This window comes from Copadichromis virginalis, linkage group LG23 (genome assembly GCF_057382275.1).
Source record: "Copadichromis virginalis isolate Kocher_CV1m ecotype Utaka linkage group LG23, C_Virginalis_male_GT1.1, whole genome shotgun sequence".
NCBI lineage: Eukaryota > Metazoa > Chordata > Actinopteri > Cichliformes > Cichlidae > Copadichromis > Copadichromis virginalis.
The window spans coordinates 38,186,167-38,201,989 of record NC_140639.1 but is presented as its reverse complement, the minus strand read 5'-3'; the positions used below and the strand labels follow the sequence as shown (position 1 = coordinate 38,201,989).

Here is a 15,823-nt window from a genome sequence, read left to right as displayed (position 1 = left end):
CAGTTAGTGGGCGGAAACCAGAGTACCTGGAAAGAATCCAAACTCCACGCAGAAGGGCCCAGCCAGGTGGTGGAATTGAACTCAGGACCTATGAGGCAACAGTGCTAATCACCACGCCACACTAACGGAAACTCTGTAAACTCTTTGCACTGTCTCACAGTCCTCACTCTGAGCCTGTGGCACTTTACTTTACCTCTGTTGTTTACTTATTGGTAATAAAGGTAGTATTGTGACTCTATAATTTCCCTCTTGGGATCAATAAAGAATCTATTAGGTAACAACTTCTAGTTTGTTAGAGGCCTAGTGGACGTTAAAAGGGGGAACCACGGCCCCAATTTACATTCCAGAGCCACTGTACCCAACCTTGGTTTGATGTTGCAGAGGTACGTCAGCTGGGACCACCACACAACATCCAGAACCTTGAGGGACTCAGGACAAATCCATCAATGTAGAGGGCTTTGGGCATCAAATAGTGTTTTTTTTTAACTACCTCAGTGTCCTCTGCTCCACTGATAGGCAAGCTGCCTCCCTCGTCGGATGCAGCACTTCATCCCCACCGTATAAAGTTTGTACAAAGCATTGCTTCACTGTCCTACCAAACATCTCCCATACTCCAGTTTTTGCTTAACCCACTCCTCTTGGTTCCTCTCATTACTAAATGCTTTGCAGCTCTTCAATAATCAATGATACAGACACTGGGGAAAAAAGCACAAACAGCAGTAATGTTTAACATAATTTATATTTATTTTCTTTTGAACAAAATGTTAATAAATGTATTTGTTTTACGTCCAAAAAAGGTCATGACTCGTGGGACGCATTTTATAAATAATTTCATCCAAGTCTTTTGTAGAAAAAAAAGAAAGTAAATTAGCAAACTAAAGCATCTCTAGTATGACAATATGACAACTTTATCAGATTTTTTTCCTCTATATTTGAACCCTTTCTCAATCCAAGCTTCATTTTTTGTATATTTTCCTTTAAGACCTCTTTCATCTCCTCAACTCACACCACAGCTTTAGACAACAGAAAAATGCAGCAAAGGTCTCAAAAAACAGACAAAAACCAAGGAGCCAAACAGAAAACACAGTGAGATTCCAACAGTGGGGGAAGTAGGGAGAGGTTAGGGAAGATATTTGGGATTCCACATCCTCAGGACATATTTACAACATAAAGGACAGGGTGCCGGTGGATGGATTGGCGTGGGGGCGGTGCTGGAAAGTGGTATGTTGATTCGGGGTGGGGTTCATCTGCATAGATCCACAGGACTCATATCATGAACAGCTAGAGATTGAAGGAAGGAGGGAGCACAAAGTGTGGGTCTATTACATCCACTGCTGTCTTCAAGGGAATGTAAGTTCTTGTCAACAGAGTTTGTCAAGGAAATCAAAACAAATCTCAAAAAATAAAAATAAAAAATAGAGCCAATGTGGAATGGTTGTGGCGGTGGTAGACGTAGGGGAAAAACTATGGACATCTTAAAAACCTGACTTACTTTTGGACTTTATCGTTTCGCTCTGACATGTGAGCGAAGAGCAAATCGATGGGTGGTAAATAATGTGAGGCTGTAAATGAGGAAAAAGCCAATCTGGAAACAAAGTTCACCATCAGCAAAACAAGAATGTCTTCATTTAGATTTGGTGTACTTAGTATACGTTTTTTGTCAGTATTTGCTCACGGGTGGTTCAAATCCCTATTTCTGCTGCCTAATAGGCGAGTTCAAACTAATCTTAATCCCTGCATGATCCATCCTCATGTAAATGTGCACTTTACTAGCAGCAGCCATGCAAAAAAAAAAAAAAAAAAGGAAAAAAGAAAGAAAATCACACGGATCAGCCCTTGAAAACTCCTCACACTCCTCACACGCTGACAGTAACACAGCCCTTTGCTAGTCTGTGAAAGATAGCGGTTGATCAGCTTGTCTAAGGGTGATGTAAGAGTCAACGGTTTGATAGATTGGGTGGCTGGCTAGTCACATGCACCAACTCTGTGATACTGACAAGCTGAGCCATCAGTAGTGAAGATGTCACAAAGTAGGACACTAACCCCAGCTGTTAGTTTTTTCCCTCCTATATTGCACTTTTGCCTCATTAGATTTATGCAGCAGAGGCACTCAAAGATCTCGGGGCCTCATTTATCAGAACTAAAAATGACGTTCTGTGGGATGCATGGAATGGGGCCTGCAGCACAGAGTTGTAGGCACGTTAGTGTTTTCTGTAGTAATTTAATAGACAACTAACTTGAAAATCAGAAAGGAGACATTTGCTCACTCGCCATATTGTTGTTGGTTAATACTGACAATGCTTTCAGCGCTTCCATTTTTTCAACATCTTTCTTGCACATTGAAGTCTGAAGAATGATGTCAGATCTAAATTACTCGGACCATCCGAGGAGCATGTGAATGTGGAGAAAAAAGATTTTAGAACCAATTGACTGAAGATTTTTGTGAACATTTAGGGGCATTTGGCACTGTTGAACTTTTGTACACTTTGCTTGTCATTTTAATTTTCTGTTTTCCAGCTAGCTAGTAACATCAGTGCCATTCTCCTTGATTTTAGCTTAGACTTGTTATAAAAACGGTAATCTTTTTTCCCACAATGGGTGTCGCAATAACCATGAACTGTTTACACCAATATTTCACAAGTAAACGTTGGTATTGTACGGTGGCCCTGCAACTTAAGAAAACAGCATAACAGAAAAATTATGTGTCAGGAATTTACTTTTTATCTTTAAATTACACATTTGTGCTTTGTGTAGGGTGTGGCGCAGGACCCACATGCATGTGAAGTCATTGAGAGGCTGCCGTGGAAAGTTACTAGACTGCATAGCAACAGGGAGATAGGAAGGAGTTTTCCTTTACAGGAAGAAGACCTGTGATTGGAGCAGAGATGAAGCATGAGCCGGACACCAGACCAAATACAGGAAAGAGGGATGCCTATGGCGCCATGTGTAACTTGAACCCTCAACTATTTAATAAATTTTAAAAACTTATCATTTGAATTTTTTTCATGTTCTCTCAAAAAAAAGAACACAGCAGCTGCAAAATCTCACAAAAACCAATGAAGTTAAATTAAAAAAACAATGTAAATAGAAAAAAGAGACGATAACTTCACGGAACAGTGGCGGAAGTGACAAGCTAACATTAAACAGCAAAAATGTAGCTACAGCATTATATGACTCACTATTAAAACGCTTCATCTGCATCTTTTTCTTCCTCACAACACTGATGAACCCTCAACATCTTTGAAGTGTATCTCTTTTTTAAAGTGTTATTTTTGTACTTTAGTTGTATTTTGTGTTCCTCTGCAGTGTCTCTCTATTTCCTGGTGTTCTCTCAAAAGTTGATTTGCATTTGACCACTCGGGACCACCGTAGTAGTTGTGTCCACAATGCACGTATAATATTACTGTAGCTACCCGTCATAATTGTAACTGTAAGTGCAATGGCAGAAATAATGCTACATAACAATTCTGACAGCGAAATTTCTGTTTCTATTTTTTAAATGACTTTTTAGGAGGTACTAAGATAAAACTGAACTTTTTTGGGGTCATAATTAATGACAAGTAACCCAAACATCCTGGAGAAAAGCTTGATGCCTATTAGAATAGAGCCTGCTGTTGGCCTCACAAACAACTGTGTGCAGTAAAAGTGACATCAAAACTGCCGGCGTGCGCTACACTTTGGTGTTTCAGATTGTCGTGTACTTCTTGATTTTTGTAACCTGCTGTACGAGCGGGTCGCTTCCATGATATATCAGTGGAATAGTGCTGTGATTCCGAGATTACAAAGACGGAGACTACTACAGCTGGAAACGGCGAGACTTTCTATAAAACAAAGTCTGCAATCCTTTTGATTCCAGTTTGGATTTCTTTTAATCCCACCAGCACTGATATGATTTCTTTATTTTTCCCTGAGAGGCAACATCTGCCGCTCAGGAGAATATTACAGTGAGTCTGGCGTGCCTTGAGCATCAGTAAATGGATACAGGGCTGTGGTGATGTCACAGTTTATAATGTCCATAGGCTAAGCTTAAGTGCAGTCATGTTGTTATGTAGTCCCTCATTAAGGTTAGCACTAAGGTCTTGACAAGTGTAACTGATAATTTGATAGCTTACGCTTGGCTGATAAATGAGGCCCCTGGTGTTTTGGCTTCATGCAACTGTCCTCTAGTGTCCCTGGGTTGTCCCTGCAAGTCTAAGTACTCGCCGTGCTGCCTGTCTGCAACACCAACACCACTGTATGAGGTAAACTGAACACTTTAGAAACCAGAAAACACCATTTCCCCCCGCCCAGGAGCGCTACACGGTGACTAATCTGAGCTTACTGTTCCTGCAACACCATGCAATCGTGAGCTGAGTTGTCACCACCTTTTCTTTTTTTTTGTAACCACTCCACCTCTCCTAACTTGCTTAACAACCCAACAAGCTAGAGGAGAAAGTGAGCCAGTCTCAGAGCACTTAAGGTCCTAAAATATGTAGGCATGTACTGTCATAAGGGGTTGAGGGAAGGTCCGGTCTGACAGAAACACAAGCTGAATATCAGAATACAGAATCACATACATTTTGTTTTCTGGGAAACAAGATCCACAAGTGATAGATGGAGCTGGTCCCAGCCGGCCCTCGAGCAACATCACATACAAGGTAGTAAAGAAGATCCGTCTAAGGTGATGGAGAGCAAGAACAGCTGATATGTCAAAAACATTCTGGCACCTGAAAGAAAGTGCAGCAAAAATCTAAAAGTAACGAATGAGAGTGCACACCTCATCGATGTCCATGTTTTCCTCTGACATGCTATCCGTACACACACATCGAAAACAGACGGAGGAGGGTGGAGAGAAGGGAGGGGAGGGGGGGGGGGACAATATGCTAGAAAACATTTGGATGGAATAGAAACAATGAGCAGGTTTCAAGTGGCAAGAGGTCAGTTCTTTTAGGGGTGGTGGTTCTCAAACATCTCTCTCCGGTTGATGTCCAATTCCAGCACCCTCCGCTCCAATTAAAACCTTCCCACTTCCTGTGGTTGGCGGTTCATCGGCAGCAGGCTTGTGGAGGCATTTCCAGCACATCTCACCAGCTGTGTCCCTGGCAGCCATGACAAGCCTTCGTCTTCCTCCCTGTCAACAATCGCTCTACGCAAGCTCCAGCCCTGATTAAACCCCAAGGTTCACTCCTCATTAGAAGCACTTTCCTCTGGCGAGAAAATGGCAGCCACGCCCACCAACGAAGAATTATGGGAGGCTGAAATGATAATGACAGTGTGTAGGAGGACAAGGGCCAGCAGGCAGATCTTCAGTCGCCCGCTGCACAGTCTCGGGGTGGCGGCGGAAGTGACCGAAGCCCCCACGGGCTGGCAGGAAGAAGCAGTTCTTTTTAGCGTGCCCCCTGAAGGGTTGTCCATTTTGGAGTCCCATCGGACGTCGCAGCACTCCGCCTCACTATCTGATGGATGGTTTCCCAAGAGACCTGAGAAAGAGAAGACACTGGATGAAAAAGCTGAGGTTCCCCTGCTGTGCACTTGTATTTATAACAGGGGGTCACTGGTAGTTTGGTGTTCTCACAGCAGATATACCAACTGTGTTCTGTATTCCACTGTTTTGCTTCACAATCAGCTGTTCACACGCTCATATGGAAGGCCAGAAGGAACCAAACCAAAAATAAGAAATGGCTCATAAATACATAAATATGCCATTAAGAAAAACCAACGTAACAACAAGATGCGAAAAAAGGTTTTTTAGCTGAGAAGGACATGAACTGAAATTTTTATTGATTGCTCAAGGATGCAAAGAGAGTCCTCAGCATGTTTTGGTTATTTTTAGGGGCTGTAGGTAATGTTATCAGTATGTGTCAAACGCTAACAGTAATTATCTAATACAAAGAGACAAAAAGAGTAAAGAGAGACTGTTTTCCATTTAGCCTTTTTAGCTAAATCTGATACATCTCTATGGTGGCTTTCTGTGAAGTTGCTTAATAATAATAATTTTAAAAAGTTGAAAAAAATAACCGTGCAATAAACAGCTCACATGGAGCACAAATGACAATGATCTGTCTAACACCAGCCACCTTGTTGCTCATCTGCTGCCTCGGTAAACGGATCAAACGCACTAGACCTCAGCGTGTGGCTCTAATCACAACCAGACACGGTGACCCTCAAATGAACTCCAATTAGAGCTCACCACGGCACAGAGGGAGCGCATTGCTGCATCAGTTGATGGTTCTGGAAGTCTTAACTTGCCAGCATGTTTATAAAAAAAAAGAAAGAAAGAACAAAAACACCATGGCTGCTGTGATCATCTGCACGGGGAAGCTTAAACTGCAGAGAGAGAAGCTCACTTAGTTCTAACTAAAGCAAAGCATAAGTAGAGAGCATGTGATTGATGATGAGAGCAGATTGAGGACTGATGGGGCTGCTGGATTAGACCCCTTCTCTGTGTGGACTGACACCTCACCTGACTCGTCTGTTGCACCTGTGACAAGTGAGATGATTTACCCTTTTATCATCTTTAAGAGACATTATGAAAACGATTAGGTTTGAGTTTGCTGTTGTTGCTTACATTGGTACGACTCATTTCCACCTGCAACCCTTCCAACCTGAGGTATCGACCCTTCCTACGTCGATATTCCACTAATGTAAGAGGTCATGCTGCTTTTGTTGCCATGCTGGTAGTGTAGGTAAAATATTTAAAGTGTACCACAAGTAGCTTTTTGTCACTTTGAACTGGGGGATTATCTTTTTGGATCTGCTCCCATGGTGCATTGAAAGATGCAGACTGGATTATGGTGGATTCACATAGATTTATGCCATAATGTGAGCCCTATTTGTTGTTGCAAAGAGCACTGCCAATTTGATTTTAGCAGCTCCTGGTTGCAATGCACCAATAAGTTTATGGACGACTACACTAAATTGCCGATTCACTCACCCATCCAAATCATTTCAATCAGGTGTTCCGATCCCTTCCATGGCCATAGATGTATAAAATCAAGCACCTAGCCATGCAGACTGCTTCTACAAACATACATAAATGAATGGGTCGCTCTCAGGAGCTCAGTAAATTCTAGCGTGGTACCGTGATAGGATATGACTGCACACCCGTAGACAGAGCAAGGTCCACAAAGACATGAATGAGTCAGTTTCGTGTAGAAGAACTTGACTGGCCTGCACAGAATCCTGACCTCAACCCGACAGGACACATTTGGAACGAAACAGAGTGGAAACTGAGCCAGGTCAACATCAGTATCTGACCTCACAAATATGCTTCTGGGAAAATGGTCAAAAATTCTTATAAACACTCCTAAACTTTATAGAAAACCTTCCCAGAATAGTTGAAGCTGGGTGACATCATATTAAACTGGGATGTCACTCAAGTTCATATGCGTTTGATGGCAGACAAGTGAGTACTTTTGGCAATATAGTGTAGCGCTGGATTAGTTCAACACTGAAGATGGCTTAGAAATTTAATAATATCTAGATTGTAGCTACGAAGGAGTTCTAGGATAATGATATGTTTGAATAGTGCAAGCCACACTAAAAATGTGAGTATCACCGCTGGGTGTTTACATTTAGCTGAGATGTTAAAGCAGTTTTTTAAAGCAAAACATGGGAGGGCAGGCAAAGAGGATTGGAAGTCACTTAATTGGCTCCAAAAGCTGAGCGCCGCAGACAGCCGTGTTGCTGAAACTGCTGACTGTTACCGACACAAATCAGGCGCTAAACTAGCATGACTAACTTCCTGTTGATTCTAGAACACCTGCATGCACCTGCCCCTTTCTCTTCACAAAGTATTTCACTGTGGCTCAGTTTGCTTACAGCAGCCATTAATATTTTTGATGGCATATTTTTAAATTTATGGCAAACTAACTTATTATAACCATCAGGAATTCTTTAATTCACTCACATTAACCTAACATGCATGTCTTTGAACTTTGGAAATCCACAGAGACTCACAGGAGGGAACACGGTCAAACAGGACGTCAAACGTTCCTGCTCAGAGGTGAGAGTGCTAATGCCCAAATGGTATTTTTAAAAAATTGTTGGAAAGGGACACCAAAAGGGCAGGAAAAGCTTTGTAAAAACCAAAAATAATTCACATCACAGTTTTCCTCAGTAACCTTTTTTTTTATAACAGAAACAAGACGATAATTGAATAAAAACTAACACACGATGAAATGCATCGACACCTTCATCAACTAATAAAAGCAAGATTAAAATACTCTGGATACTCTTGTGCAGGTCAAATACGCACATCTGATCTCCCCCCAGGAGCAGGTAGAAAACGAGACAAATGTCAGCGCTTGGGAGGAAGAGAAGAGCAGACGCTTTAACACTTTAACTTTCAGACTTTCTATTTTACTCAGCTTCATCAACTTTGGATGTAGTCTATCGATCGTGGCTCAAGAGTTGGGAGTTCGCCTTGTAATCGGAAGGTTGCCGGTTCGAGCCCCGGCTTGGACAGTCTCTGTCGTTGTGTCCTTGGGCAAGACACTTCACCCGTTGCCTACTGGTGCTGGTCAGAGGGCCCGGTGGCGCCAGTGTTCGGCAGCCTCGCCTCTGTCAGTGCGCCCCAGGGTGGCTGTGGCTACACTGTAGCTTGCCATCACCAGTGTGTGAATGGGTGGATGACTGGATATGTAAAGCGCTTTGGGGTCCTTAGGGACTAGTAAAGCGCTATATAAATACAGGCCATTTACCATCTAATGATATTTAGTCAACTAAAACTAAAATAATTTCAATGCCTAAATTTTGACGACACTTAATTAAAATTTGCTGTCAAAAGGGAAACATGCCTCTGTCACAATGTTTTGAAAACTTTTTGCTATAATTTGATAAGATGTGTTTTGTATAATTTTCAGTTCAATACAGGCTTTAAAAGCAAATAACTGCTTTCTGTTTTTAATTAGTTTCACGCAGCATTCCAACTACTTTGGAATCTGGTTGTAGTTGACCCAACAGTCTCATTTAGCACTGCAGGAATTGTTTTCAGCTGTTTAACCCCAGTATATTTTCACAGAATCATCACACAGCGAAAGTTGAAAATCAAAATTTGAGGTGACTAAAAATAAAATCATGACTTCCATCCATTATAAGCATGCACAAACCTCTAAGCCTTTAGGTGTTGAAATGTTTTATGTTGTCAGTCTCATCCAGGTAACCCGTGAAGCTGACCTTTATTACAGAATAAAACAAATCTGCAGCAGATACTGAGAGAAGGACTAAATGTGTTGTTAAAACGTCCTTGCATGAGGACTGCATTGCTCAAAAACACCACTAGATGTCATCAGAAAGCCTTTAGAACCACTTCACTGTTTTCCTGGTGAGACACCATTCAGTCAATACAGAGAAACACACACTGGATGATTTATTACTGTCTGTCCTTTTGCAAAATGCTACTCACCAGCTATTCACTAGCATAAATTAAATTAGAAGGTTTTTCTGTGAAGAGGATACAAGGCCCCATGAACACCCACGCATGCAAACACACAATCTGCACTCATCTCCAGGATACACGAAGTGGCACTAGGCAGGAAGTGGGTATTAACCTGTGCAGATGAAGCTGGGGCTGCCACCGTGGATCAGGTCGTCGTTATCGGGCAGGATGAACGGACAGCTCTGCTGGACCTCCAGGCAGTACTGGTGGCACGGCACCTTCTTCTGGCAGGACTGCTGGGTGGTGGGGAAATACTGAGCACACAGCCAGGGCTTATAGGCCGCCTGAGGAGGAGAAGGAGGAGGAGGAAGAAGAATTAGGCAAGAAAATTACATAAATAGATGCAGGTTCATGGTCCACAAGAGGATTGGAGGAAGTTACTGCATTTGTCTCTGCTGGGTATTGGCCCTCCCCTTGGTTCAAATAGCTTTCTTCACAATAACAAATAAATATCTAGAGGTCCACTAAGCGTCACATGTTTTTTCCACCAAAATAGAACAGCAACACTTCACACATCAATCTAACAGCCACTGGGATATTAGAGGTTACTGTTCAAAGATTAGCTAATCAAAGCTACGCCAAATACAGAGTAATCATTGGCAGGCAGGACTTTTTTTCCAATAAAGCCATTAAAGGCACTAAATATCTTAATATCCACGATGTCATCAGTGACTCATCTAGGATTAGGGACAGGGTTTGGTTAACATCTGCCCCCTTCTGAGGGACTTTTTGCGTGTTTGAAACAGCCAAATGGAAAATCGTTTAACAGAAAAAAAACAGTCATGACAAAAACGTACGAGACTTTATTTCAAAGCAAAGGGGTGTTTTTAATCTGCTGTGGTGTGTTTGGCTGCTTGCTGCATGCCAGTGCAATCAAAACCAAATGGCACAAAATAAACTCACCACATTTCATCCTGCGTCTTCTTCCAAGTTAAATTTGCTTTAGTTCACTGTGAGGCAGGATGTAATACAAAACGCACAGACTTATGTGCATAAGGAGACAGATGGTGACATGTAATAGCCAAAGCCTCGAGCTTGGAAAGCTTAGCAAAACTAAATGAACCGAGGGCATACCACAGTCTGGATTCATTCTCATTCTTAGCCATTTCTTTGTGTGTTTTATTGGGATTAACACAGGAGAGGGGAAAGAGCACAGACGATATCAAGCAGAGACTGAAATCAGATTTGTTTAGGACCCCACCGCCTACTGCGCCAACCCGGTGGGACCAAAGATCACTGTAAGTTCGATAAGTGCCCTCTAACACAGTCTTTAAAGGTGGACAGGCACTTTCCCCCATCCCATCTACCTTTGTAGCTAGCTGGGAACCTTTAAGCTGAATAAACCTATGCCTCAAAAAAAAGAGTTGGCATGATGGGACACACACCGGATGCTTTTGTTTCCTTGGACTGCTTACAATGTTACATGCTTCCTATGAGCCAGCTTTCTTTGCTCTACCTGGAGTTGGCAACACAATTTTTCAATTATTGTCTCATGGAAGCCACAAAGACATGCAATGAAAAGCTGTGTCAGTTAAATAACAGCGGAAATGTGCTGCTATTAAGTGATGAAAGCCACTAAAAGAGTCATTAGGCTGCCTGACACATTTAAGCAATAGAGGTACAACAGCAATTTTCAAGTGATGAATCAAAGACAAAACAAACCATTACCAACAGTCATGTAATTACCAAATAGTACAATGCTAAAATCTTGCCATGAGCCAAGTTTTGCACTTACTAATGAATGCTGCAATAACGCAATCTGAGTTTTAAGGGGAACACCACCAATGTTCCACATTAGTATGAAGCCTTTTAAAGTTGGGAAAATGAAAATAAAAGCCCATCTTGGGCGTGGTGGAGCCTGTGATATGCTTTTTTTTTTTTTTTTAATCTTTAATGTTGCTTCACACTTCTCCCTTTCCTGGTAAACTGTCGCTCTCTTCCCCGTTCCAACCCACTTCTCAACCAATCAGCATTCGACCTATGCCCATTCTAGCTACACGATGTTGCGTTTTTGGAGGACTGCACGGGAACATGCTTGTGCATGCTGAAAACCCCGCTTTGTAGGCAAACAAAATAAAACTCTATTATGCAATATGTGAATACAATCCATCTTCTCTGAGCCAACGCTCATTTAAAATGGATTAATGCAAAGCAAAAAAACTACCCTGTGGCCAGACAAACTGGATGTTGACCATCCGGCTTGTCATTGGCACACACTTAAAAAACCTGTGTCGCTGAATGCATGGGGGGGCATTAGTGCTCATGGAATTGAATGGTATATACACGTTTTAGAGGAACATATGGTCCCATCCAAATTAAATCTTTTTCAAGGGAGACCATGTCAAACTACATACTGTATCTATTACAAAAGCATGGCTTTTGTAGCTTTTGTAAGAGTCCAGGTGGTGAACTGGGGTTCATGCATTTCAGGCCATTTACCTGTTGAAAACATTTGGAGCATCATGAGACAAAAACCATGACAAAGAAGACTCAGGACTGCTGCAGCAGCTTTACTGCTGTTAAAAGAAGAGGTGATACTACACAGTGTTAAACATGGGTCTGCCCCAACTTCTCTGAAGTGTGTTTCTGGCATCATATATTTTTCTTCAAATTGTACATTTTGTCAGTTAATAAGATTTGCAAATCACTGCATTCTTCTTTTATTTCTATTGTAATCATTTTTTAAAATTTGGTTTTATATTTTTAGCACTAAAACTATTCTTTATTGTTAACCTTAAAACTGTCAGTTACCGTGTAGATGCTCACCAGTATCAATACAATCCAATAATATGGCAGTGTTATATATTGATTTTTGCGCCATCATCTTTTGAATTTACGAAATGATTTTTAATCTAGAATTGATCCCTTGATACGTGTGATAATGTAAGCCTGTGCCTGTCTCTTTAAGGCCTTCCCCCTCCTCTATTATGATTGGCCAGTTTCCAGAAGCATCCACCTTCAGACTTTAATAAATAACAAAGTAGCAAACTTTAGCTTTTTGTCTTCTTTTTTCAAAAATTTAACTTACTTAAACTCAATTTAATCATGAAAATGAATCTGATTTTAAATATTTAAGTGAAAAACTAAGTAAACAACTTTAACAATTTAGGCAAACTAAATAAATACAAAACTGTTCAAAAGTAAACAAAAGTGATGGGGCCTTTAAATAATAGATGTGAATAAAATCAAAAATTTTGTATGTGTAATGATAGTCATAAACCTCCGAAATAAAACAAACAAAACTAACAAAAAAATCCAAAGGGAAAGACAAAACGGTGCAGGCACAGTTAATTATCCCTCCGTGTTATTTAACCACACAGAGACATCCATGCTTTGGAGGCGGGGCTGTCACTGTGGTTCGACTCCTCGTGGTTTTAGATGTTTGTTTAAATTGTACCCAGGTAAATCTTCACCTCTAGCACTGGCCTCCCACATGTGCGTCTCATTTCCTATTTATGCCAATATACAAAGATAACAAACAGTGCACAGGCAATTATATTAATTATAATAATCTGATTAGGATGATGGGAATCATAATGATGAGAACAATGTGCTTTGTAAAATCTAATATATTCCAGACACGTATGACTTCATGTTCACTCTACATGCATCTGCAACATACTGTACTGTTGGGCTTATTTCCAGGAAATACACTCATCCGTCAAAGCAAAAGGAGAGGGGAAAAAAGTCAATGCTGTTTGGGATTTAGAGGGAAAATCTGTCTCTGTTTAAATCCAAGCTCACACTTGCAAAAAACAACAACAAACTGCTGTGGACTATAGTGACTACACCTCTTTGTTTTTTGGAGGGTAATTTAGATAGACCACACCAACAGTGTAATTCCCATGATTCTCTGTTTTTGGTAAAAGCGTTGTTACGGTGAAGTGGCTCAACAGCTCAACGTACAGAGGAAAAAACAAGCTCAGGGCCAAGATAAAAATCAGACAGATCAATGAATGGGGGTTTATCTTTCAAGAGTTTGTTGGAGTGTGACGTGTAAAATCCGTGACCGAGGATTTTCACTGTGCCGGCTTCTTGTCTGCGCATATGCTGCTGTTTAATTTGCGATCATTTTATATAAATTCTCACCGCCGTGAGATAATCCGTCTAGGGATACCGCGGCTATCAAAAGAGAGCCAAAACAATACGATCGCAGTGAGACAGGAAATCTGGGTCCTCCTGAAGATGTATGCTGGCAGTTGCCAAGGTAACGGCTTTTTCTGCTTTTCATTAGAGCTCAATGGGTACTGCCCCACTCTCTGTCGGTTTGTCTATTTGTGTGCACATGTTTAAGCGTGCAAGCAGGTCTATGTGTGTCTGCGTGTGTGTGTAAATGTGTGCGTGCGTATGCTCAGCGTGAAAAGGGAAACGTACAAGAGCAAATTGAGTTAGTCAGGAAGCAGGCCTGGAGTCTGATTTGATCAGTCTAATGTGTGATCAGTGTGAATGGGAACCTGGCACTCAAAAAGCCTCTGTCGCCATGCAGCTTAGTCTGCTTCGTACAATTTACTGAAGCCCAGAGACACAGACAGGAAAGACACCAAGCTGGCAACTGCTTCCACCAGGGCTTTACTCCCTGCAGCTGATTTCAGCAAAAGCCCATCTATTTGCACAAAGAGCTTCAGTCCTGTTTAGATGCCACACCTGACAACACATCATGTGTCGGTTAGTCGCTGTGTTTTGGGTATTAACTCTAGAAATTTAAGTAATTTTCTCCCAAGCCAATTATTTAAAGCTGAAGAATAAATAAGAATAAAAATCCCATTTAAGTGCTAATGTTCTGCCAGATAAGTGTCAGCAGTGATGACTATTATATGAGACAGGTTGAGGTTTAATGCTAGAACAACCAATGGTTGTTTAAAGTATGCAGTGCATTAATTGTTTTTATACTTCACAACTTGTTAACTATTACACAAGACACTTAACTTCTATAGCACTGACTACTGTGGGTTTGGTCTTTTGCTGTTTAAAAAAGTAAGGCCACCTGTCCATTTTCATGGTGCACATTCACTTGGGAAAAGCTAGTTAGCTTTTCTTTCTTTCTTTAAGGTTGACTTAGGTGGTAGAACGGGCAGTCTAAAAATAGGATTTTAGGTTTTTTTTAAGGTCTTTTCATACCTGTGGTGTTTAGTCCATTGCAATCAAGCTCGGTGCGGTTTGTTTGTGCAGGTGTGAATACAGTAATCGCTGAAATGTGGACCAAAAGAACCACACCGCGACCACCTCCTCCAAAGAGTCTTGGTGCAGTTGTTTTCGTTGATTTCAACTCCAGAGCGGTTTGTTTATGGTGTGAATGTGATCCGACCTTGATCCAAACTTACTACGAGGTCTACCTTACAAGTGTGAGCTAAAAAAAAAAAAAAAAAAGAGGTCTCGTAACCACATATGCTTTGTATTCTGGGATGCGGCAAGTTATCATAAAAGTGCAAGGGTCAGTATGGGTAAGCACTAGCTGTGAAATGAACATAAATTCTCAACACATTTTGGTTCACTTGGACTTGACTTGGATTTTTCTCTGTGCTAAAACAAACCAAACCACAGGAAAAAGCTACAAATTCATCAACTTATTCGGACCAGAGGAAACAAACTATATTTGGGAAAACGTCCTTACAGTCTATGTATCGAAGTGTCCTTGGGAAGGATACTGAACCCCGAACTGTTCCAGATGTATCAATAAGAGTGTTATTGAGAGCATGAATGCTAGATCAAAGTGCCTAGGTACAGATAAAAGCATTACATGAATCTGTGTGATTGGGTAAATGAGACTCAATGCATAAGTACTATTTTATCTACTATTTCTGGGTAAAGGCTCCTAATTGCAAAGTACGGATCAACTATTGTTAGGGGTCACACGGGTCTAGAGAGCAGCCATCGACCATCTGGCAACCATCAGTCACTGAAAAGCTGGCATGTCTGCAGCCACTTGCCAACTGCTCTCGAAGTTGTAGTGAAACTTGAAAAACTGTAATGCAGGGAATAGAAAACACAGACAATGGACAGCAGGATGATGAAGAAGTGTTCCTGTCTGTTACTGACTAACCAGCTTTTACAACCTAACAATGACAGAACTTCATTGTGGAGTCCTGACCTCACAACCATCAAGACTGTAGATGTGTTAAAGGCATTTAATAGCCGACGAGCTAACTGTCGTAATGCAGGGATGCATTTACTACTGAATAATTACAAACAACTGGCATCTACAATCGCAACTAACAAACACAAGCCTAATGGCCCGAGCTTGGTTCTACCGTAGGTTTCTTCCTTAAAAGGGAGTTCTTCCTTCCCACTGTTGCCAAAGCACTTGCTCATAGGGGTCATCTGATAGTTGGTGTTTTCACTGTTTTCTCAGCCTTATAGTAAAGTCTTCACCTTACAATATAAAGTGCCTTGATGTAACTATTGCTG

At 41.3% G+C, this 15,823-nt stretch overlaps 1 protein-coding gene across 1 annotated transcript in view; it reads right to left on the bottom strand.

The window, feature by feature from the left end:
• Window positions 1–4,681: 4,681 nt before the first annotated feature.
• The window catches only part of nalf1a (NALCN channel auxiliary factor 1a), a 48,801-nt gene continuing 37,659 nt past the window's right edge, over window positions 4,682–15,823 (bottom strand). Inside the window, exons 2-3 of the mRNA XM_085448641.1 lie at window positions 9,531–9,702; window positions 4,682–5,459 (exon numbers count right to left, since the gene is read on the bottom strand). Of these exons, the coding sequence (XP_085304767.1) occupies window positions 5,161–5,459; window positions 9,531–9,702 (471 nt within the window). The 3' untranslated portion in view covers window positions 4,682–5,160. The remainder of the gene's footprint in view (window positions 5,460–9,530; window positions 9,703–15,823) is intronic.